This window comes from Limanda limanda, chromosome 13, assembly GCF_963576545.1.
Source record: "Limanda limanda chromosome 13, fLimLim1.1, whole genome shotgun sequence".
NCBI lineage: Eukaryota > Metazoa > Chordata > Actinopteri > Pleuronectiformes > Pleuronectidae > Limanda > Limanda limanda.
Window position 1 is genome coordinate 26,581,006 of NC_083648.1, and position 26,173 is coordinate 26,607,178.

Consider the following 26,173-nt stretch of genomic DNA (forward strand, 5'->3'; position numbering starts at 1 on the left):
TTAAATCCCACTTGTTCCTGTCAGGAACCTTAGTCCTACAGCTCCCATACTCCAAGAGGAAGTACTCGAGTGGACAGCAGCGCCGCCGCCGGAACTCCACCACCTCCAACAGCCAGGGCCCGTTCGGCAGCGAGGAGCAGGTCGGTTACTACTGGGCTTACAACACCATGCTGACCAAAGCTTGGAGGACAGGTCTGCTGGGTGACGAGAGGCTGTCTGACCGCCTGCTCAGGGACTTCACTGACTTCTGCAGCAACAAGGACAGTAGACTGCTGAACTTCTGGGACAGCTGCCAGGAGAAAATGAACACCAGCGCTCCCTAATAGGACGAAAGATGGCTGGAGGAAAAAATTATGTATTCTATGTTTTAGCAGTTTTCATGAATACACACTGGACAAAGCAACAATAAGGAATTAAAACACTTTGCTGATGACTGTTGAAGTGGAGAAGAATATTATTAAAATGTATTGTTGCTGCTGTTTGATATATATATATGAGTCAAAACTGACAAAAGCCTGTAAATCCGACGATTGAGCAATATAACAACGCATTAGGGAATATTCTTGTTATATAAATATGCAAAATGGAGTTTAAAATAAAAACTATATTAAAAGCTTGATACTTAACTTTAGATCTTTTAGATGATTAAATAAATAAAAACTTTATTTACTTCACTGCGTTTCTCTAGCTCACTTTATTTTAATGCTATTTAGTTTTTCCAACTATCTGCTCTACTACATTATATCAACATTTATTTTTCCTGTCCACACTATCAAACAGAACATCAGTCTCTTCACTGATATACACCACAGCAGATTGATTATCCATATAATCTCATTCATTTTCGCGTTTGTTCAGTCAGTGAACACAGTCTCGACAGATTACACTGTAGTGAGCACTAAATTCAGATTTCAGACTCTTGCTAGTTTTGAGTATGTATACAAATTTGTAAATAAAAAACAGCACACATCTTTAAGCTATACTCTGTGCACATTGGTATCCTGTATTTTCATTTATCAAATGAATTAATTTAATCAAGCAGTTGCTTGGAGATTGTGTACATGCCACATTCAGTACTTTTTTCTTTGCTCATTTGATAACCCTTTACTACATTTGGTCAGTTTAAGGGCTCCACATTGTACTTTCTTTGACATCGATACACTTGGTTAGGCTGACCCCCATATTATAAAAATGGGGAACCGCTTATCTATTGGTGAGAGGATGAACACTACACTCTACCCCCTCAGTCACAGCTGCCTCAGCGGCCTAGGAGCAGAGATTGTGTTCCAGGTCTTGACCTTACTATGAATAATGATAATGAATGTTTTTATGGGGCACTATACAAATACAATTAAATTTTATTGTATGTCTATCCTCACAATATAAATATTAAGATGTGAAGTTTGTCACTGCGGCTTTAATACAAGGCCAACCAGTTCAACAGAGAACACTCTGCTTGCCTGTGAACCAGATGGTTTAGTACTTCCTTGTTTCATTGTATCACACCCACCTGACACATGTTTCAGCCACAGGCAGTGTCATGTGACTTAACAGATCTGTCACTGAATCATGTGACTGAACCATACAGCAATTGTCAGCTGATAATCTCTACATTGTGTCATTGCTAGTTGTGTTATCGCTAAACCAAACAAAATGAGATGCAGGGGGAAAATGTCCGTTCCTGTGACATTCCCTGACCCTGAACTGGGTAACACACCTGAATAATCAGCCAGAGAAACTCAGAGGCCATGAAAATATATATACATGAAATGTACAATACAATGCAATACAGTTGCAATCAGAAATATTCAACCCCCCAAAGATTTTAAGGATTTATCAATTACAGTTTTTTCAGAGAGCAAGATTGTGCTTCGGATGACTTCTTTATGAGTTGAGTGATACATAAAATCAACACAGAAAATGCATGATGTAGTATTTGTGTGTAACAGTATATTTTGTTAAAATAGCCATGTCACAATTATAATATTGTTGTTTTTAAAGCTGTCTGACAGTTATTTTGGCCTAAAGTGGAGTTGAAACATAATTAAGCATTTGGGAACTCTGTTCAGCTGTGATGCATATATAAACCCCACCCATGAAGGTATTCAAGGTGAGTTGCAACCATGGGCAAGACAAAGGAGCTTCCATAAAAGCTGAGAGAGGAGCTTATTTCATCAAACCTGAAGGGCCTTGGGTATAAGAAGATGTAAAAATGTATATTCCAAGAGACACCATTGGGAGCATTATAAGGAAGTTTAAAACTTAGGGAGCAGCTTCAAACCTGCCTGGCCGTGGAAGAAAGCCCAACATTTAATCAAGGGCCCTCAGCAACTTAGTCAGAACAACTCAGAGAAACCCCTGTGTGACTGCAAGACACCTACAGGACGACCTGATGAAGGCTGGTACAAGTGCTTCAGTGGCAACTATAAGACGTGCACTGAATAAACAAGGACTTTATGGCCGGACTCCAAGACGCACTCAGCTCTTGACAACAAGGAAAGTCGAAGTCAACTAGAATATGCCAGGTGGAATTTGGATATGATGACTGAGTTTTGGGTGACAGTTCTATGGACTGATGAAACCAAACTTGAACTGTTTGGACATATGGACCAGCGGTATGTCTGCCATGCGAAAGGCCAGGCTTATGACCATAAGAATACCATCCCCAAGGTCAAGCATGATGGTGGGTCATTGATGATGTTGGGCGGTTTTTCTGCGGCAGGAACTGGCAATCTTGATCGTGTACCTGGCATCATGGATTCTCAGAAATAGCAGGCCATTTTAAGGAGGAATGTGATGCCTTCTGTTGTCAAATTATACCTTGGTGATCATTGGACTTTCCAGAAAGACAATGATCCCAACTCCAAGTCAACCAAAGCTTGGTTGAGAAAAAGATCCTGGAACGTCCTGGAGTAGCTTTCTCAGTCACCAGATTTAAATCCGATTGAAAATCTTTGTTGGGATTTAAAGAAGGCAGTTGCAGCACGGAAGCCATCAAACATCACTGAGCTATAGACTTTTGCACGTGAAAAATGAATCAAAGATTCTGATCAAGAGGTGTAAGAAGCTTGTCAGCACTTACCCAAAACCTTTGTTAGAAGTTATAAAAGCTAGAGGATGCGCCACAAAGTACTGAAGCTGGGGGTTGAATAATACTGCACATGCTTTTAAAAGAGTTACATTTTCCATTTGAACTTCAAAGTTAAGTCAACTTCTGTTGTCAAAATAACTCAAATATGTATCAATAAATATCTTTTGTTATTTAATGAGGTTTTTTGTAATTTATTGTCATTATCTATCATCAACATCACTATAATGTATTTTGAGGTGAGGGGGTTGAATATTTCTGATGCAACTGTAGATATGAGAGATTTCCTCAAGACTGAGGCCTATTGAATGAAAATGAACAATCATGAATCAGAGATCATGATGGCGGATCGTGGATCGTGTTGACAACTGATCGCGGATAACGGTGGTGGACCCTGATAGAGGTGACAGCTGATGGTGGATGCATCTCATTGTGCTGGTGGATCCTGATTGTGTTGACAGCTGATTGTGGATTAAACAACTGTTTCTTCTAATCAATGTGGTAAATACTATTATCTGTCTGATGTTCTTAGTAACGGTCCGTCCTGGGAGAGGGATCCATCACATGTGGCCATCTCTGAGGTTTCTATATTTCTTCCCCTGTTGTGTTTTTTTGATATTGCCTGACTCTTTTGGAGGGTTAAGGGCAGAGGATGTCACAACTTGTTAAAGCCCTATGGAGAAAAATTGAGATTTTTTAATATGGGCTATAGAAATTAAATGAGATTGTTTGATGTGTAGTGGTATTACCATAACAATTCAAAGAAAATTATTTTGGTTTGTATGTAATATGTTACACACAATCAGAGAATTCCCAAATGAACGAGAAGCTTTTTACAACATGTAAATGCCAGACAGGCCCGGATGATATGAGGATCCATATATTTGCATACAGTCATGAATTGACTAAGAGAAACGGTCTGTGTTTATTTAGCAGTTTTCTAGTCTTGATGACCCCTTAAAGTGCTTTATAGAACAGTTTTTGCCATTTACAGTTTGCAGTTTTTCCTTAGGAATGAAATGGCCGTCAGACACAATTTTGCCCAAAGACATGGAGTGCAGCAGCGGAAGATAGGATCGAACTAATGACCTTCAGGCCGCTCTTCCCCCTGAGACAATCAGTGATGGTTCTCTATGAAGGCAGCTGACTTCTACTTTGTTGTGTTAAACCTGAATCCACATGTTTTAAATTTGGATTACATTTTTATTTAACACTTAAGACAGGTCTTCTCCCGGAACCGTCACCTTATCGTGGTGGAGAGGTTTGTGTGTCCCTGTGAACCTGAGGGCTGTGTTGTCTGGAGCCTTGTGCTCCTGGTAGGGTCTCTCATGGCAGAGTGGTCTCAGGTGAGGGGCCAGACTAAGAATGGTTCAAAAACCCCAATGAATATCGATACGAGAGGAGATGGGACCCAGCCCGGAGGAAGCCCGGGGCCCCCGTCTGGAGCTAGGCCCAGACGGAGGGCTCAATGGCGAGCGCCTGGTGGCCGGGTTTGCCACGGAGCCCGGTCGGGCACAGCCCGAACAAACTACGTGGCACCCCCCCTCTCTTCATCTCATGGGCCCACCACCTGTGGGAAGACCCGTTGGGGTCGGGTGCGCAGCCACATGGGTGGCAGCGAAGGTCAGGGGTCTCGACGGACCAGACCCGGGCGGCAGAAGCTGGCTCTGGAGACGTGGAACGTCACCTCGCTGTGGGGAAAGGAACCGGAGCTTGTGAGGGAGATGGAGCGCTACCAGTTAGATCTGGTGGGGCTTGCCTCCACGCACAGTCTCGGCTCTGGTACCGTACTCCTGGATAAGGGTTGGACTCTATTCTTCTCCGGAGTTGCCAAGGGCGTGAGGCGCCGGGCAGGTGTGGGGATACTCATAAATCCCCGGCTGAGCGCCGCGGTGTTGGAGTTTACCCCGGTAGACGAGAGGGTCGCCTCCCTGCGCCTAAGGGTTGTAGGGGGGAAAACTCTGACTGTTGTTTGTGCGTATGCACCAAACATCAGCTCAGAGTACTCGGCCTTCTTGGAGACCCTGAATGGAGTCCTGCATGGGGCTCCAGTAGGGGACTCCGTAGTTCTGCTGGGTGACTTCAACGCCCACGTGGGCAACGATGGAGATACCTGGAGAGGCGTGGTGGGGAGGAACGGCCTCCCTGATCTGAACCCAAGCGGTCGTTTGTTATTGGACTTCTGTGCTAGTCATGGATTATCCATAACAAACACCATGTTCGAACATAAGGGTGCTCATAAGTGTACCTGGTACCAGAGTACCCTAGGCCGAAGATCAATGATCGATTTTGTGATCGTGTCATCTGATCTGAGGCCGCATGTTTTGGACACTCGGGTAAAGAGAGGGGCGGAACTGTCAACCGACCACCATCTGGTTGTGAGTTGGATCAGGGAATGGGGGAAATTTCCGGATAGACCTGGTAATCCCAAACGAGTAGTGCGGGTGAACTGGGAACGTCTGGAGGAGGCCCCCGTCCTAGGTATCTTCAACTCACACCTCCGGCGGAGTTTTTCTGGCATTCCTGTGGAGGTTGGGGACATTGAGCCGGAGTGGGCGGTGTTCAAAGCCTCCATTGCTGAAGCTGCGGCGGCTAGCTGTGGCCTCAGGGTCTTAGGTTCCTCAAGGGGCGGTAACCCTCGGACACCGTGGTGGACATCGGTGGTCAGGGAAGCCGTCCGATTGAGGAAGGAGGCCTTCCGGGATATGATATCCTGGAGGACTCCTGACTCGGTTGCAGGGTACCGACAGGCCCGAAGGGCTGCAGCTGCTGCCGTGTCGGAGGCTAAGCAGCGGGTGTAGTTCGGAGAGGCCATGGAGAAGGACTTCCGGTCGGCACCAAAGTGTTTCTGGAAGACTATCCGGCACCTCAGGAGGGGGAAACGGGGAACCATCCAAGCTGTGTACAGTAAGGATGGGACTCTGTTGACCTCAACTGAGGAGGTCGTCGGACGTTGGAAGGAACACTTTGAGGAACTCCTGAATCCGAATAACACGCCCTCTATGTTGGAGGCAGAGCTCGAGGTTGATGGTGTTTCGTCGTCAATTTCCCTGGTGGAGGTCACTGAGGTAGTCAAACATCTCCGCAGTGGCAAAGCCCCAGGGATTGATGAGATCCAGCCAGAAATGCTAAAGGCTCTGGGTGTTGAGGGGCTGTCATGGTTGACACGCCTATTCAACATCGCGTGGGAGTCGGGTACAGTGCCAAAGGAGTGGCAAACCGGGGTGGTGGTTCCCCTGTTCAAAAAGGGGGACCAGAGAGTGTGTACCAATTATCGGGGTATCACACTTCTCAGCCTCCCTGGTAAAGTCTACTCCAAGGTGCTGGAAAGGAGGGTTCGGCCGATCGTCGAACCTCAGATTGAAGAGGAACAATGCGGTTTTCGCCCCGGACATGGAACTACGGACCAGCTCTTCACTCTCGCAAGGATCCTGGAGGGGGCCTGGGAGTATGCCCATCCGGTCCACTTGTGTTTTGTGGATCTGGAGAAGGCGTATGACCGGGTCCCCCGGGAGAAACTGTGGGAGGTGCTGCGGGAGTATGGGGTAAGGGGGTCTCTCCTCAGGGCCATCCAATCCCTGTACTCCCAAAGCAAGAGCTTTGTTCGGGTCCTCGGCAGCCAGTCAGTTTCGTTCTCAGTGGGTGCTGGTCTCCGCCAGGGCTGCGCCTTGTCACCAATCCTGTTTGTGATATACATGGACAGGATATCGAGGCGTAGTCGTGGTGGGGAGGGGTTGCAGTTCGGTGGTCTGAGGATCTCGTCACTGCTTTTTGCGGATGATGTGGTCCTCATTGGATCATCGGCTTGTGACCTTCAGCACTCACTGGATCGGCTGGCGGCCGAGTGTGAAGCGGATGGGATGAGGATCAGCACCGCTAAATCTGAGGCCATGACTCTTAGCAGGAAACCGATGGATTGCTTACTCCGGGTAGGAAATGAGTCCTTAGCCCAAGTGAAGGAGTTCAAGTACCTCGGGGTCTTGTTCGCGAGTAAGGGTACTATGGAGCGTGAGATTGGCCGGAGAATCGGAGCAGCGGGGGCGGTATTGCGTTCGCTTTACCGCACCGTTGTAACGAAAAGAGAGCTGAGCCGCAAGGCAAAGCTCTCGATCTACCGGTCGATCTTCGTTCCTATCCTCACCTATGGTCATGAGGGCTGGGTGATGACCGAAAGGACGAGATCGCGGGTACAAGCGGCCGAGATGAGTTTTCTCAGAAGGGTGGCTGGCGTCTCCCTTAGAGATAGGGTGAGAAGCTCAGTCATCCGTGAGGGACTCGGATTAGAGCCGCTGCTCCTTTACTTAGAAAGGAGTCAGCTGAGGTGGTTCGGGCATCTGGTAAGGATGCCCACTGGGCGCCTCCCTTGGGAGGTGTTTCAGGCACGTCCAGTGGGGAGGAGACCTCGGGGAAGAACCAGGACTAGGTGGAGAGATTATATCTCAACACTGGCCTGGGAACGCCTCGGGATCCCCCCGTCAGAGCTGGTCAATGTGGCCCGGGAAAGGGAAGTGTGGGGCCCCCTGCTTGAGCTGCTCCCCCCGCGACCCGACCCCGGATAAGCGGATGACGATGAGAGAGTGAGATGAGATGATGACTTAAGACAGGTCTATAGAAACTGGCATATAGTTGATTTTCTAATGCTGAAGTGCAAAAGTGTTAGGTAATTGGCGCAATACGACAAAAAATGAAAAGACAATGCAAATACAAAGACTATAGATATTAAAATGAAACTTTTTAATATCAGTAAAGTGTTGAGCTGATCCATTGATGTGATTAATATTGATGAAACAATATGATATCTGGTTCGGTGTGTAGTGTTTGGGTGGATATGTAAGAAAAATGGCTAGAAAAACTAAGATAAAGTTATGAAGTATAAAAGAATTTGATTAGATCCCAGTAGTGATGTTGAAACTATACTATTTTCTTAAAGTTTATTATTTCATCTTTTCTTCTAATGAAGAAGAATATGTGCTTCACATGACTAACAGTTGAGAAATTAAGTCAAACACAGACACATGACGCATATTTAATATACCTTTATGAAAGCTGTCATCAGAGCAGCAAAGACACAAAAAAGGCAAACAAACGTCAATGTAAATTATATGAAAAATTATGAGAAGCTTTGTCAGAACATGACTACAGACGGACGCTTTCACACAGCGACCAGTCAAACATCAGTACCTGCTCTGATAATTTAGCTGCATGATTCCCTTATATTCATAATTATATTTTATATAAACTCACATAACAAACTATTGATCACATTAAAGTTTGGTTATAGCAAATGGCATTCTGTTGTTTGTGTGTCTTTTAATCATAAAAATACAATTATAAAAATAGAAACATTACCACCAATTTCTTTAATAAGATGACCCTCAAAAATCTCAAGATATCCCAGTATGCCTCAATCCTTCCGTGCTGCAGAACAGGTTTTAAATGAACGTCAGCATCTCTTAAAACTGCAGCGCTCTAGTGAACAATTCTCTACTGGTATCCAGGCACGTGTCCAAAAAATCAAGTGCATGAAGCTAAGTCACTCAACAGCCAGTGAAGTGAGAGTCTCTTAGTCAGCAGAGAAAAGCTCAATTTCCCTGCCTGTTTGCTCCCAAAGTCAGGTTGAAAGTTTAAGATTCATTTGTTTTTTAAGTGTCATTTGTGCATTCATCATGCCAGTCTGTGGAGTTCAGGGTGACTCTTCATGTGACCAATGACAGTCTGTAAATGTAGTGGTTTATCTATGGGGGAAGATGTAGTGCAACAACGTGTTATTGAAGCAATATAGCGTCTTCTGTCACCATACCTGACAAGCTGACAGGAGGACAGGATTTTAAATGGTCCGTTTTTCTCCTACTTCATATATTGTGGCCAGTTCCCTTTTGTTTGGCTGACGTCCCTTATCAAATGAACGGATGATCTGGATCACAGATCACATTGTCCTTGGTAGTGGTCCAGTTGAGGTGAGCTGCGTCTACACTCGTGAAAAAAAAGGTTTTTCCAAGAATGTTATGCGAGTATTCCCAGTCTTACCTCTGGAGACATTTTTCGCACAATTTTCCAAAGTTACATATAACTTTCATCTGGATGTAAATTCACTCGTTTAGAGTCGAATATGAATGTCGTGGCTTGCGGACACTTGGATGACACCTAACGAGCAGTATGTCTAACTCTGTTTACCCCTGAGACTCCAGAAGTGTATTGTGGACACAAACACTTCACTCACGCCTCGATGAGCATAGTGGATAATCCGTTGATAATGCATGAATTTTCATTTCTGGGTGAACTATCCCTTAAAGTGTGACTGTGTCTCTACGTTCAGTAAAGTAATTTGTAAAGACAAACATTATAACAATATAGTCCAGTGTTAAGCATGCAGTCACTCATACCTTTACTTCAATGAAATTAACCTATATTCTCTGGATTTTTGTAAAAAAAACAGTCTTTGATGGGTCAATATAGTTTTAGGGAAAAGTTTGTACATTGTTGGAATGGTCAGTTACTAAAAGGTTGACAATTCTGCCTGTTTTCTTCATCAGCCCTGAAGCGTAAAATCTTCTACGATATGAAGTAGAGAAGCTACTCAGGAATTCACCTGGCAAGTTAACATGAATCTGTCCAGAGTATGATCCTTTCAGTTGCACTGTGATGGAGTCAGTTCCAGGGGTATTAGTTGACACTGGCTGCATTATGAGTGATGACATCATCAGAGATGACAGGCAAACCACCTGCATAGAGAGAGAGAGGTGGACACACACACACACACACACACACACACACACACACACACACACACACACACACACACACACACACACACACACACACACACACACACACACACACACACACACACACACACACACACACACACACACACACACACACACACAGTTAACAGCACTAACTGGTAAGCACACATTAAAGGAGCAGCTACAATGATTCTACTACACTAAAGAAAACACACAAACTGTGAATTTGTGTGGTTGTACAACTCACGTGGTCTGATGCTTATTGGCCAGATAAGGATGGAGCAGAGAGCCATAGCTGCGACGACAGCCACGCCTCCTGTCACAATGACCATGATGTAATGATAGAACCAGACACAGGCCGGACAACATACCACAGTGCTGAGAAAGATCGACAACACAATATGTTTGTAACATTTTTTACAATTTTTTGGGACATTATCCCTCTTAACTACATGGCATGCATATTCTTATTGTGTCTGAACAATGTTTATCTTTTATTATTGTACAATATTTAGTTTAGGAATCTTGTTTAGTTCAGTGTGTTTTGTATAATGTTCATACTGTTGACGGTTAAAAACATACATTAAAAGGAGGATGTTCTACGTCAGCATTGGAGATCAGGTTTCTGACAAACATGACAGCTGTTTTGGAGCTGCCTTGGACCTTTATTATTCTTAATGGATGGCATCATGTGTGCAGAATGTTTGTTTGGATAGTTAAAATCTGAGATGAAGCTTTTGTAAACTACGGTCCAAAGTTAAGGAACAGACTGCCGCTTGACATCAGAGAAACTAGTTTAGTTAACGTCTCAAAAAGGAAACTTTAAACATTTCTCTGTACCTCAGCCCACATTTTGCGCTTTTATAATGTGTGTCACTTTCTTTCTTTTCTGCAATTTTTATGTAATTTTCTTTCTTTTTTTAATTATTTAAAGTTCCAGTGTGTAAAATTTTGGTGAAAGGGATCTATTGGCAGATATTGAATATAAAATAAGTTTTAGTTTTCACTAGTGTGTTTCATCGCAATCTAAAATGTTGTTCTCTTTAGCCTAGAATGGGCCCTTTATATTTAAACACTTGTGGAGGTGACATACTTTATGTTAACATTGGGAGCGAGTCCTCTTTACGGAGGTTGCCATGTTCTTTTCATCAGTTCAAACCGGACAAACTAAAAATCTTTTGAGTTTTTATGACAATTTAAGGATACCACGGGTTCTCTCTTTTATGCTTGGAAGGGGAGGGTGACATGAGGTTTATTCAGCTACAACATTCAACTTCACCACTAGATGTCACTAAATTCTATTCACTGAACCTTTAAATGTCATTTAAACATGTTCATATGTTACTTAAAATCTCTTCTCTTATATGAATCACATTTTTAACATGCTTATACTTTATCTTTATAGTATGCAAAGCACTTTGCGCTACATTTCTTGTATGGAAGGTACTACAGAAATTAGGTTTTTTATTATTATTATTGCATTATTATTGTTTCCCGTTGTCAACAACTTTTGGTAACAATAAAGTTACCCAAACTTTAATGTTACCAAAAGTACACCTACCTCCCTAATAGAGGCACTTCGGACCCCATCTCTGCAGACATAATTTACCAAGTTATGAGGAACACCAAATAGATGTAGTCTAATACGTTACTCCTGTGTGTGTGTGTGTGTGTGTGTGTGTGTGTGTGTGTGTGTGTGTGTGTGTGTGTGTGTGTGTGTGTGTACATGTGTGCGTGCGTGTACTTACTGGCAAGGATGTAGTGCCTGAATGATCATCACTGCAACTCCATTAGCCAACTTATCAGTGAAACTCATGGCTCCATAAACAAATGCTCCACTTTGCTGCAGAGAGAACAACAGAGAGATGAAGACAGTGTACAGTTTACAGGGACATTATGAGTGAAGATATACATCTTCCACTCACGCACACAGACACACACAGTATTTACAAGAGACTCTTACAGTCTGATCGGAAATGAGCTCAGCAGTCATGGCAAGCGATATAACCAGGATGGTGGCTGAGCCTGCGCCCAGCAGCACAGCTGCCCCGTAGACCTGCTGACCCATCCTGTCATCCAGCAGCACCCAGTAGGAGAAGGCCATGATCAGTAGCAGGCCCACAAAATAGGTGAGCTGGACCAGATAGAGAGACACAAATCCAGATCAGGTCAAATATATACAAAACTTTGATGTTTGTATTTGTTGAATGTGAATGGTGATAAGAGGTTCAGCTGTTCACAACTTCTCTCGTCTCCAGACCTTTCTAAAAATTGATAACTTTTTAAATCAATTCTTTATTCTATAAAGAAAGCATGACTTAATGAGCAGCAATGAATATTAAAATATTAAATATTATTATTTAAGAGTCAGTTAATGTGCACCATCAGGACTGTGTACATGACATTAGATCTTCATTTGAATCTCACTAAATTCTGATCTGGTGCACGGAACGACCATATGTGACATAACACTTTTCCCTCCCACTTCAAACCAGTGAGAATAAAAACATACAGTCAAAGTCAAAGATGAAACTTGTGTTCATACACAAGTCCATCATTCGTTTTAAGGAGCTTAACAGGGTTTTGACACAGCTCCTATACATCTGTCTTAGGTAATTTATACATCACAAAGAATAACTTTCATGATCAGTCAATCTGCAGATTATTTCTCAAATAACTGATTCATTTTTGGTCTATTAAATATCAGAAAAGAGTTAAAAACAATTACCAGGAGTTGAGACTCTATAATATATTAAGTTCACATTCACAGTGTGAAAGAAAAGCTAAAACAGAATTATGCCTGGCATTTCCGTAAAAAATTAAAGAAACCACTTATAAATTATCAAAATTGTTTTATACCTATGTATACAAATGTTTATAATACAGAGCTCCAGGAGAGTATCAGTACTATCTCAGCTGTCGGGTGGGGGTGTGCTGGTGGAGGAGGTCCGAGGGGTAGGCTGGGGCCAGGATTTTGAGGGTCTTGTAGGTAGTGAGTAGAATTTTGAAGTCTATCCTGTATTTTACCAGGAGCCAGTGAAGGTCATGGAGGACTGGGGTGATGTGATCAGTTGATCAGGTGCTGGTAAGAAGGCAGGCGGCAGAATTCTGGACATATTGGAGTTTGTGAAGGACTTTGTTAATGGAAACAAATAGTAAGCTGCTGCAGTAGTCCAGTATTGCTGTCATAAATGTGTGAATGAGTTATTCTGCAGCATTAGGTATAAGTGAGGTTCGGAGGCGGGCGATGTAATGGAGGTGGAAGAAGGCTGTTTTGGTGATATTGTTGGCTTCGGGCAGAAATGTGAGGGTGGTATCGAGGATGACTCCAAGCAGGCGGATTTGGGTGGATGGGGTGACGATGGAGCCATAAAGATTGAGTTTTAATTTCAGAGTGTACGGGTAAGGGAGTCTGGGCCAATGATAGTTTTGATGTCCATTAGGCAATTGGTTAGGGTGGATTGAGTGGCAGCAGTGATGGTCTTGGAGGAGAGGTAGAGCTGAGTATCATCGGCATTACCATGGAACTGGAGGCCATGGCGGCGGAGGATCTGCTTAAGTGTTAGCATGTAGATGATGAAGATAAGGGGAACGAACACTGAACCCAGAGCGACACCGTGGGTGACAGGAACTGTGATGGACTTGCAGTTGTTGATTGAAATTAATTGATTTCTGTCGGTTGATGGTGTCAAAAGCTGAACTGAGGTCGAGGAGGATGAGGATGCTGATTGAACCGGAGTTTGAGAATAACAGCAGATCATTTGTGATTTTGATCAGAGTAGTGTCAGTGCTGTGTTTTTTTTACAGGAACCAGATTGGAAGGGTTCGTAGAGGTTTTTGGAGTCAAGGTGGGATTTGATCTGATTTGCAACGATTCTCTCCAGTACTTTTGACAGGAAGGGCAGGTTGGAAAAGGGCCAGCAGTTATTGGGGATGTCGGGGTCAAGTCCAGGTTTTTTAAGTATGGGGGTGACTGTAGCAAGCTTTAGGGTAGATAATTAACATTTGGAGATGATTGGTCAAAGGTGATGATTAACAAAACAAGGCCCCAAAATCACACTTTCCGAGATAATATGAAATAATAGACAATCGAAAGCTTAAACTTTTCACATAAATATTCCCCATCATATGACATCATATGATTAATGATGTTATTAAGAAGTCACAATGGACACAGGAAATAACATCATACACAGTTCAAACATTTATTTCATAAGGTTACTCTGCGTCCTAAATTTCAAATTTATCTGGATTTGAAATGATCAGCTATAGAATAATAATGAACCTGACCTAAATCTTTTTTACTAGTTTAGGGTTAAGATGAAATCAGTGTGACAGACTGAATTATTTTTAGGTTCTACTTACACATTTTCCAATCAATTTAGTGAGAGGCTTCATAATGAAGGAGGACAGGAAGCCACTCATGTACATGACTAATGGGATCGTTGCTATGAACTTCTGTTGGAGGAGATGAAAGAAAAACATCTTCAGGAAAGGAACATTGCATGCAAATTGACAAATGTATGAATAAAACAGGGTGAGTTTGGGTTACCTTATGCAGCCCCAGAGTGTTAATAAGATACATTGAGATGTAGGTCTGAGACAGATTCACTATTAACCTGGTAGACATGTAGAGTAAGGCCACCTACAGAATAAAAAAAAAGTACACGACACAACTTTCAACAAGTGACAGCTCACTCTACACTCTTATGTTTCTACTGCATGAAGTTCGACAAAACACAAAATGTGGTAAACGTCAAACTGCTGGAATAGGAACTGCTAATTGCAAAATACTTTTCTAACCCCTGCTAACTAGATGAGTAGCTTTAAGTGAAACTTAGGTCAGATGTGATTAAGATGTCCTACCTGGTAGAAAGAAGGCTGCTGCAGCCAACACTTCCACTGAAGCAGAGATGAGGAGGTCTGGGAGTGAGGGAGCAAGGGGCTGCGCTCACTTTCCTCCTCTTCCTTCTCCATCCTGTTCCTCACATCCTCTTCTAGCGCCTCCCCTTCGGCTCTGTGCCCTGACTCTTTGGTTCCCAGGTGGAAGAAGATGGAGAAGAGTGCACCGATACCAAGAACAATCAGAGCCAAATTCTGTCAAAAAACACAACATAGCAGTGCTTCAAGTACAAGTCTGTTATATAAAGGTACAATGTAAGTGGTAAGCTGTGTGAATGGAGTTTTATGGAAGCTGGTGAAAGGATAATTCATGCAGCAGCTGATGTCTTATGCAGGAGGTTTTAATGTAGACTTGATGCATCAAGGAGACCAGAAGGTGAAACAATATACAAATGCTAACAGAGTAACATGAGCAGTTGTCACCCCCAAGTCTGAAGATGTCTCCCACAGCATCCCCTTATATCTTCCTCTACTTGCATCATCTAACAGAACATCCATGAATGGCTACAATTATGTTATTATTATGTTACTCTCTATGTTACATGTACAGTGGATATAAAAAGTCTACACACCCCTGTTAAAATACCAGGTTTTTGTGAAAAATGGGACCAAGATAAATCTAGTCAGAACTTTTTCCACCGTTAATGTGACCTTTAATGTGAACAATTCAATTGAAATACCTACCTGAAATCTTTTAGGGGGAAAAATAAAAATAATAAAATAATGTGGTTGCATAAGTGTGCACACCCTCTTATAACTGGGGATGTGGCTGTATTCAAAATTAACCAATCACATTCAAACTCATGTTAAATAGTGGTCAGAACACACCTGCCATCATTTACAGTGACTCTGATTAATCCCAAATAAAGTTCAGCTGTTCTAGTAGGATTTTCCTGACATTTTCTTAGTTGCATTTTAGAGCAAAAGCCATGGTCCGCAGAGAGCTTCCAAAGCATCAGAGGGATCTCATTGTTGCAAGGTATCAGTCAGGAGAAGGGTACAAAATAATTTCTAAGGCATTAGATATACTATGGAACACAGTGAAGACAGCCATCATCAAGTGGAGAGAATATGGCACAACAGTGACATTACCAAGAACTGGACGTCCCTCCAAAATTGATGAAAAGACGAGAAGAAAACTGGGAGGCTTCCAAGAGGCCTACAGCAACATTAAAGGAGCTGCAGGAATGTCTGGCAAGTACTGGCTGTGTACTACATGTGACAACAGTCTTCCGTATTCTTCGTGGGTTTCGGCTAAGGGGTAGTGTGGCAAGACGGAAGCTTTTTCTTTTAAGAAAAAAAATCCAAGCCCGGCTCAATTTTGCTAAAACATACATGAAGTCTCCAAAAAGCATTTGGGAAAATGTGTTATGGTCTGATGAAACCAAGGTTGAACTTTTTTGCCATAATTCCAAAAGGTATGTTTGGCGCAAAAACAACACTGCTCATTCACCCAAAGAACACCATACCCAAAGTGAAGCATGGTGGTGGCAGCATCATGCTTTGGGGCTGTTTTTCTTCAGCTGGAACAGGGGCCATAGTCAAGGTGGAGGCAATTATGAACAGTCAAAAAATACCAGTCAGTTTTGGCACAAAACCTTCAGGCTCCGTTAAGAGCTGAAGATAAAGAGGAATTTCACATTTCAGCACGGCAACGACCCAAAGCATACATCCAAATCAACAAAAGAAGAACATTAATGTTTTGGAATGGCCCAGCCAGACCCCAGACCTGAATCCAATTGAACATCTGTGGGCTGATCTGAAGAGGATTGTGCACAGGAGATGCACTCGCAATCTGAAAGAATTGGAGCCCTTTTGCAAAGAAGAGGGGGCAAATATTGCCACGTTAAGATTTTCTATGCTAATAGACTCCGACCCAAAAAGACTGAGTGCTGTAATAAAACCAAAAGGTGCTTCAACAAAGTATTAGTTTAAGGGTGTGCATATTTATGCAACCAGGTTATTGTAAATTTTTTATTTTCCACCTAAAAGATTTCAGTTTGTTTTTCAATTTATTGTTCACGTTATAGGTCACACTACAGGTGGAAAAGGTTTGGACAGGATTTATCATTTGTTTACATCACAAAAACCTTGCATTTAACAGGGGTGTGTAGACTTTTTATATCCACTGTAGGTGTTCGCATCCTGTTGGATAGTTAAGTCTAAAGTATGCATTCCTAAATCACATTGTTTCCTTATGTCTTGCCACTGGTCAAATACGCAAAAGAGTTGAAGTTGGTGCCTCTCGTAATAATAATAATAGTAACTTTATTTGTATAGCACTTATCTAAACAAGGTTACAAAGTGCTTCACACAAAAGTTTATGGCAAAATGAAGAATCAATTGTTATAAATGATTTTTGTTCAGTCCAATTCAAAAGCCAAATAATAACATAAAAAGGTTGAGACCTTAGGTTTGTAGAGAAAACCCAACAGTTCTCACTACAATGCCCACTCGGTTGGCCCTTTATCTATAACCTGACCTGTTACTGCTTAAAGAGAGAATGGAGTATCTGTGGAAGGTAGACAGGCACTATTCTCCTCTACAGATAAAATGTTATATACTTTATACATAATATATAGTGGCATAAACAGTAATGTGTGAGGATGGTCAAAAATTCCTCAACAATAGCCACTGCTGTTCGGTACCAGGATGAAATCCTCAGATTGACTGTCAGACCTCAACCGGTGCAGTGGGCCTTGGGTTCCTCCTGGTGAAGGACAATGCCCGGCCTCATGTGCCTTCATCATGCAGTTCCTGTATGATGAAGGCATTCATGTTCCCCTTATGTATCAGTGTATCGGACGCCGCCAAGTACCGCCACAGACTGTACAGGAGCTCACTGATGCCCTTATCGTGGTCTGGGAGGAGTTTACCCTGGACACCATCAGCCGACTCATCAGGAGCAGGCCCAGATGTTGTGAGGAGTGCATAAAAGGCACGTTGAGGCCCCACACACAACTGAGTCACATGATGAGTTTACGTGATTTCAATTTGATTTTCGGTTTTGTTTTAAATAATTTTTTGGAGCAATAATTTATATGTCGGTCAGTTATAAAAATATGTGTTTTACATGTACTGTATATAAATATTTCAGGAGACACTTTATGTGTGCAAGTACCTAGACTTACTTATGTGTGTGACTTATAGAATGATTGGAATTTCACCGGGCAGGTTAGTAACACATCTGTTGTTTGAAGCCACAAACTGACACCTTTTATTTTTGATAAACATTATAAACACTTCGACTGCCCTCTAGATTTCACTGAGGAAGTGGTTGAGAGGAGAATTATGAATTATATCATAGACAACACATCTCACCCCCTACATGACACTGTGGGGGCCTTGAGCAGCACTTTCAGCAGCAGACTGATGCACTCATAGTGCAAGATGGAACGCTTCCGTAGGTCCTTCATTCACACTTCAATAGGAAATTTAAAAAATGACATTCTCACTTTTTCTTATTTCACACTTCTTATCATGCCTTGCACTATTTAACAGAAAATTTAAGTTTGTACATTAGTTTCCTCTGCACATTACTTGTATTATACCTCTGATTGAGATATACCACCCTTCACACTTTTCACACCTACCGGTACTTATGCACAAATACAATTGACATGCTTGTGCAACTCTCCTGTGTCGTGAAAGGTGTATATTATGTTTATATTATTTATATTTTTATTGTCTACATCATTGGTTCCCAAAGTGGGGTACGTGTACCCCCAGGGGTACGCTAAGTGGTTCAGGGGGTACACGGGGAAATGTTTGATTTGCGTTTTGCATAGCTCACCATCTTTCGTGTCCTATCGCACGCGCTGCAGGGGGTACGTAGCTGGAGATTGAATGTCTGAAGGGTTAAGGGACTGTATAAAGTTTGGGATCCACTGCTCTACATCATTCCGACTTGTCTGCTGCTGTAACAAGTGAATTTCCCCAGTGTGTGGATCACTAACGTTTTATCCTATCTGATCATACTTACAGTTCTGTAAACCTAATTGACTTAACAAGTACTGTTAATGTCTATCAGAGTTCAATTGTAATTTTGAGTAGCTCTACCCACTGCTATTGAACGTTATTAAATGTCAGGGGATGCTACTCACCCTAAAGATGGGGATGTCAACTGGTCCAAGTGCATCGCTGAGCGGGTTGCCATCCTCACTGGCTTGCATGTGGAACAGCAGGTAGGCCACAGCGTACACTGTGATGTTGGCAATCACTGTGAATGCGTATCTTCAAACACACAGGGAGAGACAGTGGAATCAGGACAAGCAGATTACCCTTCTGGGTTAGCTGGGTAAAAAAACCTACCTGTATGCAGTGAGCTCTACTTTAGCATCCTCACAGGTGACCAGCTCTGGAATGAGAGAGAGGTGGGAGATCTGTGTGGCCGCCCAGCCAAACTGAAAGACGATGATGAACGGTATGAAGTAGGTCATGCTGACCCACTGAGGGGTAAGGGGGTTGCAGCCCAGACACTGGTTGAAGATGAAGGCAAAGGACAGCACCACACTCACTGTGCCTGGAAAACACACACAGACAAAGACATTTTGAGTGTGGTGGTATACTATGATGACAAATACGTCATTGTTTTCATTTATACTAAAAATAACTATTTTCAGCTGAGTCGTTTCCACACACATGACAGTAACAAACAGAAACTTCATCAAGCAAAGTTTGCCATTTTTGCTCCAAAATACCAATGAATGATGAACACAACATCCAGCCTTCTGCATGATTTAGTAGTAATTCATGTTTACTATGTATAGGCCTTTGAGATAATATATGTTGTGATTTGGCACAATACAAATACAATTCAATTAGATTGGCTAACAAATCCACTGAAGTCACTCTTCAATCACTGTATTTTGAACTTCCGGGGTTATGGTTCAGATGTAGTATGATCAGTTTGGAAGATGTAGTAGAGCTGTAATGTGTTCATTTTGTTATGGTGAATAGACATTGACCACTGGAATTACTTTAGCAGTTAAACTAACAGTATACATACTGTAAATATAACAGTATATATTTACTGGCCTAGGTACAACAAAAATGTATCCACCTAGACTGATACATTCTGAGATATACTAGGATGCTTCTCTGTCTTTATTGTAGTTGTCTCAGCTGACTGACTTGCGTCACGAGCCATACTACTACAGAGCACTGTCTGGCCACGGACTTAGTATGGAGTTAATACGGACTTTGTGGACTTTGTAGACTTTTAACGATCTAGCTCTCGCTGTGAGCATGTATGTTTGTCACTGGGCTACTTTAACCTCTGGAGTCATTTAACAAGTAAAGGAAGGATCACCTCTGGACCACATTGTATAAACCTCTATTAGCTGTACTTACACAGTCGGGAAGAGCATCATGTGACCTACTCAATAAAATATGGAAGCGTTTGGTATAAGTGCAAGGTCCAAACAGCAGACTTTTGTAACATCAATACCCCTATTTGGAGCATCTGCATAACAGCTGGCCGACAAAAACAACACATTCATCTAGTTTCCCATTTTAATTGTTTTACTGATAAATGTTTTGGTAATAAATAGAAAATTAACTAAATAACAAACACAACAAAACAAGTTAACGGAACTAGCCTTAAACCACTAAGGCAGTGGTTATTAACCTTATTGGAGGTACTGAACCCTGCAAGCTTCATCAGTGCATTCATGAACCCTTCGTAATTGGAAAAAAAAAATATGATTACTTCAAAACATAGGTATATATTTTATTAGTGCAAAAAATGAACAAAGAACAAAACCAACAAAACATGAATTTCAAACAAAAACATAACTCAATGAATATTTACTGCAAATCAATTTGACTTTTGCTGTTGCTTTTCAGATGCAAGTTCAGAAATGCGCGGCTTCACCTTGGCAAGTGCCACTCTCATAGCATTTCGCAACAAAGTGTGTTCCTTTTCTTAATTTTCATGTCTACCATCCTTGAAAAGGATTGCTTGCGACGGTATGTTGTAACAAACGGGGTGAGTATCTCAAGGGCTTTCTTAGCAATAAGAAGGTATTGTACGATTTGGTGACACCAAAACGTTGAGAGCGTTGTTTTTCTGAAGAGTTGCTGTTGAAGCTGGCTCTGCTGAAGTTCAATGATTTTGATTTCATCGTGGACATCTGCTGTTTAGAACAGTAAACGTGAACGGCTGTCTCACCCCTGCTGGATTTGTCTCTGTGGTGGGGAAGTATCCGTCGAGAGACTTTGCGAGGTCATCTAAGTGCATGGCAATTGCTTGCTTCAGCTCCCCAGGTACAGAAAAGTCTCCAATTCCAGACACGTCTTCCATCTTACTTACACAGTCGTCAAGAACGGGAAAGTTTGGAAAGTTATCATTCTCTGTTTGTCGTTTCCATAAAGGTAGCTTTTTTTAAAAAGCCTTCAGGTTTTCTTCCGCTTCGATGATGTTGACTCCACTGCCCTGCATATGTCAATTGAGATGATTTTTTCGAATCGAATTTATCAGCAATGTAAGCCAAAATGAGAATGAACTCAGAATTTTCTAAGCAATCTGCGTGACAATGTTCGTACTCTCGCAAAAACAGGGCTATTCCACGTGCATGGCAAAAACACGATTCAACACCGAACTTAAGAATGGTTCAGAAGTACTTTGAATTCAGAGCCCATTTCCTTACACAGCTCTATGAAGATGCGGTGCTTCATAGCACTATTCGCACGTAGTTCACACATTCAACTACAATTTTTAATACTTGCCTCCAGTTTTGGAGGCAAGGTTTTTGTTGCCAATGCATGCCTGTGCAGAACACAGTGCGTAACAATGATGTGTGGTGCATCGGATTTCACCAGCGCTCCAAAACCAGAGTGTCGTCCCAGCATGGCTGGAGCTCCGTCAGAACAAACTGCAGAAAACATATTCCACGAAAGATCGTTGGCTCTGAAGAAGTCATCCATGAGTTTCTTCACATCAACTGCCTTGTTGTCAGAAGCTTACAACATAAAATATCTTCCTTTATCACGTCGTCTTTCATATCAGAATAATATTCGCCATCTTCAACGCAGCTGGTTTTACGAGTGTTTCACCAATGGTGTGTGGTTTGTCCTGCTTTGCAATCAGGTACGCAACTTCGTACGATGTTGTGAGGATCGGTTTGTCGATGGGTACAAAGCCGAGAACAGGCAAAGTAGCCTTTTCATCAAATCTGGCTCTCTTCACATTGTGTTCTTGTATTTCCCATCCCCATGCAGCTTTAGGAAGTGTTCCTTTAGTTTTGCCGGTGCTAGACTAGAAATGCTCAACTTGGCATTGCAAGTCATGCATTGAGGACGCTAACAACCATCACGTTTCTTTACACACGTGAATCAATATTGTACATATTCGTCCAACCACTTTCTTTTTTTGCTCGACAGTTAGTATGAAGGTATTGAAAGATTAAAAGAAAATCACAAATGACGTACAATCACAACAGCCACAAGTCGACTACTGAGCGCACCAAGTTCCCTGCGGCACAGATATCAAAGCTAAGCAATGTGGCATGATCAGCTGCAGCCAATGAGTGGCTGAATTTATTTTGTGTAGCACATTTTTACTAAGCAACGAAATATTTGTAATCTAACACAAATATCCTTCAAAATGTTTACCCTCATCGATGCTGCTAAAAACTTTAATCCCGATGATGTTCTCCTACACTTGACATCTATTGCACTTCTAAAGGCCAACCCTTGTAGTTGGGCCCTGTAGCTCTTTTGCCCTGACTGAACCTCATCTGTTTAGCCTCCTTGGCATCTATCTTCTTCAAGCTAGTTCCCTCAAGACTTATTCTAATCAGGTTCTCCACTGTGTCCACAGGCAGGGACCCTCTGACATCAGATGTAATCCCCTTCTGTGCTGAAAATCCTGTCATATATTACCCTGAAATTTGCTAGTCTGCACTTTTATTTTTGTTACTTTATTAAGTATTACGATTATGGCTGGGCATCGCTACTAATTTCCCGAATAGATTTGATTCCGAATCACAAGTTTTCGATTCAACATTGATTTAGTTAGGGATATGTCAGACTGCAATACCAATTTTGCTTGAATATGAAAGAGTTCTCAGGGAACTCAAGATTTAAGTTTTAAGATTAAAAATGTTTTGGATGATATATTGTTCCAGAAATTATTGTCATCATTTAGAAATTTCATACCTCAAAAAAAGAATATTAGAGAAAAATCTTGCAGGTACACCCTTTTCAAAGAGTAATGAAATGTCAATCTTACAATATTCAGTCGGAAATTTGAGTTAGAATTATAAAAATTATAATATCCTCAATAAATAAACCATAAATAAAATAAACCACACACAACCAAAACAATTAATAAAAGGGACTCTGGCTCTGTTAACAAAGATTGCTCTTGAATAAATATTAAACATTTAGCTCTTGGTTTATGTTACAAGCTCAGTAAACAGGATGGAATGGTTATGATTGAGATAAAAAAACTTATGATCATATATTTATTTATTAATCGATGGTGTCGGATCATGAATCAGTGTCGCTCCGGTCACTTTAGTCTGGGGAGTTTTACTGGAACAAATCAAACAAACACTAAGTTAACTTAAATTTCTGATCAGGTCCTAATAACTAGTGTTGAGTGTTAGTGTTTATTAGTTAAAGTGAGAGCAGGTCAGCAGGAGAGTGGAAGACACAGAAACTCCAGCTCGGTACAAACCGACAGCTGCTTCTGCTGTGATCATTGCGTATGAGTGAGTAGGGGTGGGGCCCTGGGGCCTGTATGTGTGTATATGTGTGTGTGCGTGTGTGTATAGACTCCACCCCGCTCTCAGTCTGAAGAAGAGCACACACAGAAAATGGTTTGCTTGCTCCTGGTATTTCACATGGGAACAATGATGATTTTAACAAAAAACAGGGGGGCATATTTGCAAGTCACAGTGGTGCGAGTAGTTGTTAAGTTTATTTGCGCTGCCTCCAAAATATTTGGTCGCAGACTGGAATCCAGCTTGCCTATTGATAACCTACTGAGTGTATGTCTCTGTCTGTTCCTCCATTCTCACATCTACTGCATCTGTCTGACTGACTTACCCACTAAGTGCCATGTCTTCCTCCTGCCATAGTTTCCACAGCCGGGGTTTCTGTCAGACTCGTAGCCGATGAGAGGTGTAGAGAGAGCATCAGCCACCTGCCCCACCAGCAGCAAGACACCTAAAGCACAATGTCAATGTCAATTTTATTTTATACATAACATTTAAAACAACTTGGTTGACCAAAGTGCTTTACAGGTGTAATTGTACAACATAATGACTAAAAAACATAATACAGTATAGTGCAAGTAATACAAATACAATTATTAATGTAAAATAAAAATAAAAAAAATAAAATAAAATAGATTAGAAGATATACGATAAGATAAACAAAATAAGCTGCGATGAAACATACTCAAGTCAAGGAGAAAGCCCGGGAGAACAGGTGTGTTTTTAGTAGTGATTTAAAGTGTGTTAACAGGGTAGATCTAATGTTGGGGTAGGATGTTCCACAGGTTTGGGGCGGCTACTGCGAAGGCGCGCTCACCTCTGGTTACTAGCCATGTCTGAGGTTTTTCAAGGAGCAGTTGAGTGACTGATCTCAGTTCCCTAACTGGGGTGTGCATACAGAGAAGTTCGGATAAGTAAGATGGTACTGGTCAGTTAAGAGATTTAAAAGTTAAAAGTAAGATTTAAAAAATGATCCTGTGACAAACAGGAAGCCAGTGAAGGAGATATGGTCTCTCTATTTTTTCCTAGTCAGCAGGCAAGCAGCAGCATTTTGGAATAGCTGCAGGCTTTTAATGGAGGATTTGTCTAAGCCTACATACAGGGAATTGCAATAATCAAGACGGGAGGTTATGAATGCATGTAAACTCTCTCTAGGTCCTTTTGTGAGAGCTAGGCCTCTACCTTGGATATTTGTCGCAGCTCCCTCTGACTTTTGAGGAAATTTGCTTTTCAAAACTCAAAGCCCTGTCAAAAGGTAAACCAAGAGGTCTTTACAGTGGAGTGAGTGTTAGGAGCTAAAGGCCCAAGATTGTCCACATCTTGCAGTTGTGATTGTCCAAATATGATAGCCTCAATCTTATTGTTGTTTAATTTGAGGAAGTTTGAATCGATCCATGATTTTATGTAATTTAAGCACTCAAGGAGGGGCTGCAGTTATGTCTTAGTTTTATGGATAAGGGGCAAGTATTCTTGAATGTTGTCTGCAAAGCAGTGAAAGGAGACATCTGAGTGCTGTACCATTGATCCCTACAAAGTTTTCCAGGCGTGATATTGATGTTAAAAAGAGCTGTTTCGGTACTGTGATGCGGTTTAAACCTGACTGGAACTTTCCATATACATTATTGTTGAAAAGAAATATCTGCAACTGGGTGAGAACTATCTTCTCTAGGATTTTGGACAGGAAGGGCAGAACAGGAAGGGCAGAACCAACTCAGATAGGAGGGATATTGATATTGGCTTGAATTGACCAAAGACCGCTGGGAGCCTTATGAGGGAGATGCGGTTGCTGGTCAGTGGACATAGTTAAAGATGATATAAGAAGCAAAATTTTGACAACAAAAAGAACCTCGCGGGTAGTTCTTTAGCCATGGCTCGAAAGTGCTTTAGTGCGTTTCGTCCTCAAAGGAGCACCAGAGTCCAGAGTGGTTGTACAGGTTGATTAAAAAGAGAGATGCGCTCATTGACACTGAGAACATCACTACAATCCAAGTTATATAGAACGGTCTTTAAAAATGGCAGAGAAATGCAACGGAGCACGGATACATTCACGTCCGTCTCATTGACACAGAGAACGCATGAGCTCCCCTCTGCTGGTGTACCGATATAAATACAAAACATTACAAGCGGCGAGGCATCACAAATGCCGGAAAGACTGACCCGCGTTGGTGTTCCGGAAGCCCAGCACAGAGTGGTAGAAGACCAGCAGGTAGGTGAACCACATAGACGCACACAGGTCGTTCAGGAAGTGTCCCAGCGCATAGCTGAGCTTTCCAGCAGCAGACAGGGGCCTCTCCGTGTCCGGCATCGTAAGACCACAGGACACTCTTCATTTGCTAAAACAGAGCTAATGTCTGGTAGTTTGCTCTTACAGAGGGAGGTGGAGAGAGCTTTCACTTCCCCTTCTTCACAGCGTTACGAGGACGTATCGTGTTGTGTCATGTTGTCTCTGGGAGGACAGAGACATGTCCCCTCCACCACAGGATCACTGTTAATGTCCTGTGGCCATCAGGTGATGACAGAAAGCAGAGTCAAAGTCAGTGACAGCCGCGGGGACACAGAGTGGTTCAGACCGCCCCCACAGTACGATCATGACACACAATCAGCGGGTGATGGGTAAATAATCCACTTTTAAAACAAGTTAAGTACATCTGAGGTTAACACACACGTAAACAATAACCATGGGCGCCTCTGTGGTGATGTAAGCATAAGTCAGA

The 26,173-nt window shown here is 42.2% G+C and overlaps 2 protein-coding genes across 7 annotated transcripts in view; one reads left to right on the forward strand and one right to left on the reverse strand.

Annotated features, from left to right (window-relative positions):
* Positions 1–674, forward strand: part of depdc5 (DEP domain containing 5, GATOR1 subcomplex subunit) — a 35,915-nt gene extending 35,241 nt beyond the window's left edge. For all 6 annotated transcript variants that reach the window (XM_061083780.1, XM_061083786.1, XM_061083785.1 and 3 more), the window contains one exon: positions 25–674. In XM_061083780.1, coding sequence (XP_060939763.1) covers positions 25–323 — 299 coding nt within the window. In that variant the 3' untranslated portion in view covers positions 324–674. The remainder of the gene's footprint in view (positions 1–24) is intronic.
* A 7,435-nt stretch (positions 675–8,109) lies between these two features.
* LOC133017663 (major facilitator superfamily domain-containing protein 12-like) lies at positions 8,110–26,168 on the reverse strand. The gene is made up of 11 exons (XM_061083803.1): positions 25,617–26,168; positions 23,791–23,910; positions 19,048–19,258; positions 18,840–18,969; positions 14,701–14,931; positions 14,387–14,479; positions 14,200–14,292; positions 11,798–11,968; positions 11,583–11,677; positions 10,082–10,212; positions 8,110–9,810 (listed from the first exon to the last, which is right to left on the reverse strand). Exons 1-11 carry the CDS (start codon positions 25,762–25,764, stop codon positions 9,752–9,754), a joined length of 1,482 nt encoding a protein of 493 aa, XP_060939786.1. The 5' UTR covers positions 25,765–26,168; the 3' UTR covers positions 8,110–9,751.
* Positions 26,169–26,173: the final 5 nt, after the last annotated feature.

Coding starts and splice junctions, on each gene's coding strand:
- LOC133017663 (XM_061083803.1), bottom strand. CDS start 25,764: ATGCCGGACACGGAGAGGCCCCTGTCTGCTGCTGGAAAGCTCAGCTAT. Junction 14,480..14,700: donor AGCAGCCTTCTTTCTACCAG/GTAGGACATCTT, acceptor TTTATTCTGTAG/GTGGCCTTACTCTACATGTC. Junction 11,678..11,797: donor AGCTCATTTCCGATCAGACT/GTAAGAGTCTCT, acceptor TTCTCTCTGCAG/CAAAGTGGAGCATTTGTTTA.